A 6,402-nucleotide genomic window follows, 5' to 3' on the forward strand; every position below is an offset into this window, starting at 1 on the left:
TTGGTGGTGGACACCTCGTATGATGCAGTGGTAGACTTTCTAAAATTGTTCAACTAGGGGCGTAACATAAAATGCTAAAAGGGAAGAAAAAAACACCAACATAGATGAAGATTTGAATGACTTAGAACAAAAAGCAGAAAGGGGGAGGATGATGTGAAAGACTATAGAATAAGAAGCAGAAGGGGGTTGTTGAAAAAATATTTTTAAGAGTTTGCTATAAAATGGTTGATAAAAAAACCTTAAGCTAAAAGGGAAAATATATGATTGCATGATATTTAGAAGAATAAGAAACTATAATAATATCAAATATCTCATACATATAATTTCCGTAAATAGATCCTAGTCGTTGGATCTCACAACGATTGATCTTGGCTGCTCAGATAACAAGCAATCTTGGCATTGAAGCAACAAGATCGATCTTGACCACTCAAATGACAAGCAATCTTAGCCATTGATTACAAAAATGCGTCAAAAATATTTTGATAGTATGAGTCAAATCAAGTGTGTTTGTCGCACGTATTACGTATACACAATGCCTCTCCTTGAGACCACGCGGCAGTCACCATTAATGAGCCTTGGTAATCGCAACGTTAAAATACCTACTTAAATCCTCGCCATTTTGTAACTTAATATTAATGGTTAAGCTTGAACTTCGAAGTCTATTTGTTATCCAACTTCATTTTCGCTCAAAATTAATTAAGCATCTCTTTGTCCTCATCTTTATAAAAAGCCAAGGCAAAAGATCATCAACCATAGTTGAGTTATACTGTCAAAAACAAAAATCAAAAATATTTTGACTTCGCACAATGTAGAACCTAAACATAAGTCTTGAACCTAACGTAAATTATTAGAATTAGACTTTGTAGACTATTTGCTATAAATTAATTTTACAGAGATCAATGGCTGAATCGAACATTATTTTTATACTATTTTGAGCTTGCTCTATGAAAACTTGTGTCACTATCAATGAGCACATCTAAATCAAAAAATCATTAAGATTGTGTACGGTCCCGGGACATTGTCATCAAGCATTTACCATACGGAACCATATGTTCGATCTTGAACACAAATAATGAGCATGAGGCATGCGAATACAAATTACTGAACAATAAAAAAATACTCTTATTTTTTTTTTTCAAGGATTATTCCACATTAGCAAAAATCGTTATTGAAATACACGTGAATAAGAACGATAAACCAATTAAATGTGACTTCGTAACCAATGAGTGAAGAAGGTGTGTCACAGTAAATAAAATGTGAGAAGGTAACAAATTTAGTTAAGGCCCACAAATCAACAAGTGTCATTAAAAGAAAAGGCTTAATTAACCTTATTGCCTCATCAGAAATCCATAAACAGGCATAATTGGGAACATAGAAGGATATGAAAATTGACTAGACAATCCTTTCAAATAACCACTTCCTTCCCAACTCCAAATTTAACTAAGTGAGTTTGGGAGTGAAAATCCTAGTTAGATAAGAAGAATTCATTCATCTCAATTTTGAGGTATATGAAAATTGACTAGACAATCCTTTCAAATAACCACTTCCTTCCCAACTCCAAATTTAACTGAGTTTGGGAGTGAAAATCCTAGTTAAATAAGAAGAATTCATTCATCTCGATTTTGAGGTCAACACTGGCCCAAGCCACCAAATGCTGGAAGATCAATATGTGAGTATTGCATAAACTTACGGGCAACCTCATTCAATGCGACTCATAAAAAAAGAAGGTGGGGCCAAGGTCATCAACTGAATTCAACTATAAGGTCTTGCCTAAGCTTGTCAACAAGATGAGTCGAGCCTACTCGCGAGCCAAAACTTGAGGCTCGGGCTAGGCTCGAGTAAAATGGTCCGAACTTTTTTGTGAACCCATGCTGACCTATGCTTTTGCCTGGCCAAGAAATCTAGGCTTGGGCCTTATTGAGCTGACTCCCGAGCTTCCTTTTTTTTTTCTTTTTTCCCTTTGTAACAATTCTAACATTTGAAAAAAAAAAAAAAAAAAATTTTGGTACAACTTTTATGAATTATAAATTAAATAAAAGTTACGACACTCCTTTGAGACTGACTACAATCAACGTAAACAGAGTTAAAATTGTATACGAATAGAATATTTCGTGTACACTTTTTTCTTAAGAAAAATAAATTTAAAAATTATATATTTTTTTAAAAATTAATCAATTTAAAAATTTACAATATCCTTATGCTTGGAGCTCCTGCAATCTTCGACCATTATACTTTCACCTTATTCTTGAATACGTAATTTCGCACATTCGCGGTTTTTTAAGTATATTAAAGCCTCCAATATATTTTCTTTTAGTCTTGCTAGTTTATCTGATAAAACTCGACCACCTAAATTAAATGCAGCCTCCGATGCCACCATAAACACCGAAGGTATTAATAAATCATGTGCAATTTTTTATACAATTGGATATTGCCTTGCATTACTCTTCCAACATGATAGAAGATTAAATTTCTATAATTCTTTTGGTTGTAATACATTACGAACGTCCAGGCATATATACCTAGCTAACTCAGAGGGAATTTCAAAATTTGTAGCACTAACATCTGTCACTCTAGATAACGATGAACTAAAACTAAATAAGGGAACATTTGTATTGGTATCCAAATAATCCCGTTTGTTGAAATATTTCTTCAAAAAGAACTTTGGGAAGTAGAACTGCCCTAATCTCCTTTTTCATCGTAATAGATTCTATATGCACATGTGAAAATTTCAAATTCATGAAATTTGAAATCCCCTTTATAATGACTTTTGTGCCAGTTAAATTAAGTTGATGATCCATCACCAAAGCTAAAAGAAGTAAAGCGAGCAATTATTCCCAATATTTACGAAATTTTAATTCCATCGAGCAAACTACATTAAAAAATTTGGCAAACTTCTATATTTATGAAAAGCTTGTGAAATGTAGAAAAAATGTTGTAAAACAAGTAAAAATATAGGGTAATAAATACCGCTTGTGGCATCGAAAAAAGGTTTCAAAAATTTTTTCACATAAAATATAATAGACAATTCCTAATCTTTCAAATTATATTCGGGTCTGTATGTATGCCTACCATATAATATAATGAAATAACTTTATCATAATTTTCACACGAATGTATTATAATATATGTAGAGTTCCATCTATGTATTACATTAATGACAAATGATTTTTCTCGTAAGTCATACTCTACACGCAAACTATTAAATGCTTACTTTCTGATTGGTAACATAGTAATAAAATTTATTGTTTGTCTTATTTTATCTAAAGGCGATTTTATATGTTCCAATCCATATTTTATAATCAAATTAATAATGTGGCATACATAATTGATAAGCAGTATCTTGCAGAGGTAAATGATATAATACTATTAAATTCTTTTTAATTCAATAGCAACTTGATTTCTTTTGTTAATTAATTTCACAGTATCCAAACAAAGAGTATTTCTATAATAAGCAACATACCTAGGTTGGAGATAATTCTGCACGAGTCAGGTAAAGTGAATTGAGTCTATCATCGTAAAGGGCATCTCTGCTTGTGGCCATTTCTTTAAGAAATATTTCTTGTAAATATACAAAGATGGAAAGAGTTGAACCAAAATCGTCGAACACTAGTTCGGTCTGTTTCGGATTAAGACCAACTAGTTTTGCTTTGCAACTTCTCAATATGTGATTATTCAAATACGTTGTGTTTAAATCGGGCTTCCCACTAAGTTCTTTCCACAATAATTACAGTATGTTTTTCAAATATCAACTTCATTTTGAACACCAACATTTTTACGTGTCATATGTTGCCAACAATTTGATAATTCTTTTTTCTACTGTTTACTAGTCTCAAGTATTTCTTCCTCTTTGATATTATCCAAATCAATCGAAACATTTTGAGATGTATCGTAGCCAGCTGGAATACTCCAACTACCCTTAAACTAATTAATCTCATCGCTAGTAATATCTATCTATATTCTATAATTATTATAACAAATGATGTTGAATATCAAAGTTTAAAAAAAAATGAATATTAGAGCAAATAAATTGGAGATTGAAGTTGAAGCTTGAAACTGCAAGTTAAAATTGATTGAAGAAAATTATTATGAAACTGAGAAATTTAACATATATTTATAACCAAAAGATCAAACTTTTTGAACTCAAATTTGAATTTTTGCCTTAAATACGTTAAGGTAGCATAACTGCTGGCTAAGGCAACTATAAAAGCATAGCTACCTTAGCCGACAACTAACTAGCTGTTTGTCTAATTTTATTTTATTTTTGCTCGGCCTGAGCCTCGGCTCAGTTTTCGCGAGCCACAGGCTTGGGCTAGCTCAGGCTTTCCCTAGGCCATCCGAGCCGACGAGCCCAATTTTACATCCCTAGTCTTGCCTAATCCTATACAAAAAGTGATATGATTTAGCAAGTATTATCCCAGCAAGTTCTTTGACCTCAAATCCAGTATCCCATTCAATAACCAAGCACATAGGGGTGAAAGTGCATTTCACTGCTTCTCAATCAAATAAGCATTAGGCATCTCTCATTAGAATTTCATATTATTTGACACATTCATCTAGTATTTAAGTCCTACAAGGATTCAAGAACTCAGAAGCCAGCTGAACGTGTCCATACCAAATCAGCATGAGAGGAGGCGTTGATAATCAATGAGGCCTCTAGCTCGGCTTAAGCTTTCACACCGAGGAATCAAAAGTTTAATTTACATCGTTTCCCCAATTTTCCATGTTATTTAGACAAGATCTAGAATTTCTTAGGCATTTTCCCAATTTTCCTTCTTTTATACACAACAAAAACTACAACATGCTTCTCATGCAAGAAACTGTCATGTCTCCTAAAATTCCCACATTAAGGTTCTGTTTGAGCCCATTAATTAAATAAAAAAAATTATATATATATATATATATATATTATTAAATAGTAATTGACGGAGAATGTGTGAATAACAAAGAAGATCTATTTTTTTATTTGCGTATAATATTATTTTAATGAAAAATGTGTGATCAAAAATGAGTAATGTAAAAAAAAAAAAATGGTAAGAAATGAATGACAAACAGGGGCCAAATTTTCTGATGGAAATATTTTTCGTAAATCATGTTACTGGAAAATTATTTTGTATTTATCCTCTAGTGCATTCTACTTGAAAGGCAGATCTAAAGTCAAATCAAATTATAATGAGCAGAACCCATCTAGAATAAGATTTCCTAAAATTGAATGGAAAATATATAATACGTACTCATATCCCCAAATTATTTAGTTATCACCAGGGAAAAAAAAAAAAGAAAAGAAAAGAAAAAAAAAGGCATCATAATGGATAATCTAGATGGCCAATAGTTTCACGAAAATATAGATATAAATATGGAAAATTTACAGGACCATAAACACTCACACAACCTTTGTCAACACAAAAAAGTTGAGGAGAAAAGGAACAAACATAAAAACTGAGATGCAGCAAACAGATACATTAAATTACCCTACTGAAATGTTTAGTAAAGTGAAAGAAAAAAAAAGAGATGCAGCAACCAGATACATTAGAAATGTTTGGTGAAGTGGATTGAGCAGCAATGGACAATATTAATAAAGAAAATAAGTTAAAATCTTATCTACTATGTTGTCGTATCCATCCAGTAGTACATACCCAACATGCCAAAAGAAGAAAATTAAGCTTGAGCGGGACATTGACAAAGAAATCTCTTTCTCTACTAACAAAAGTTATGAGAATGAAGTATTTTCTGGCCGTCACTTCTATGTTCAGGGAAGAACTGACTCCAAATCATCAGCCTTTGCTTCGTTCTTGATAGAATAACTGTGCAGATTCCTTGTAAAGTTTGTAGTAGTATCCAAAAAATAGAGAATAAATGACATTATGCAGCAGCATACGAACATGGGTATCGGCCCAAAGACCCAAAGGAACAGGGGGAACGAAAAGTAAAATGCCCGAAGTCCTATCGACCAAAAGAAGCTTCCTCTGTTCAAGTTTATTACAACATACTCTATAGCATCTTTTGTGTCTTTGAATGTAGGCACTGTAGCTAGAAAGCTAACATGGGCATAGTATCTAATAGACTGCACATTGCAAAGAAAGGCAACAAGAAAACAGAGCAAGATAGCGAAGAACTTTACGGATGACATGATTGGACTTTTATTACCGTAAACTAATTTCAAGGAGGAAGAGTTTGATTTATTGCTGACATACACACTTATTAAAGAGCTGAGAGTGATTGCAGTTGTCGCCAAAAGTGTAGATGCCATTATGTTGTTCCGTAATGTTTGAACTGCCAAAACGCCATTTTTAAGTGGATCCTGCAATGACAAGTTAATTTTGAATTTAGAATTCAACTGACAATTATAGGTATACTTAACAATATTTTATTCTGTTTTGCTTAGCTTAAAAAAAAAAAAAAAAA

General features: G+C 32.4%; 1 protein-coding gene across 1 annotated transcript; it reads right to left on the reverse strand.

Moving 5' to 3' along the window:
- Nucleotides 1-5,498: 5,498 nt before the first annotated feature.
- On the reverse strand, nucleotides 5,499-6,356 carry LOC111401436. The gene has a single exon (XM_023029168.1). It carries the CDS (start codon nucleotides 6,245-6,247, stop codon nucleotides 5,747-5,749), a length of 501 nt encoding a protein of 166 aa, XP_022884936.1. The 5' UTR covers nucleotides 6,248-6,356; the 3' UTR covers nucleotides 5,499-5,746.
- Nucleotides 6,357-6,402: the final 46 nt, after the last annotated feature.

This window comes from Olea europaea, chromosome 10 (genome assembly GCF_002742605.1).
Source record: "Olea europaea var. sylvestris chromosome 10, O_europaea_v1, whole genome shotgun sequence".
In the NCBI taxonomy this organism is placed as follows: Eukaryota; Viridiplantae; Streptophyta; class Magnoliopsida; order Lamiales; family Oleaceae; genus Olea; species Olea europaea.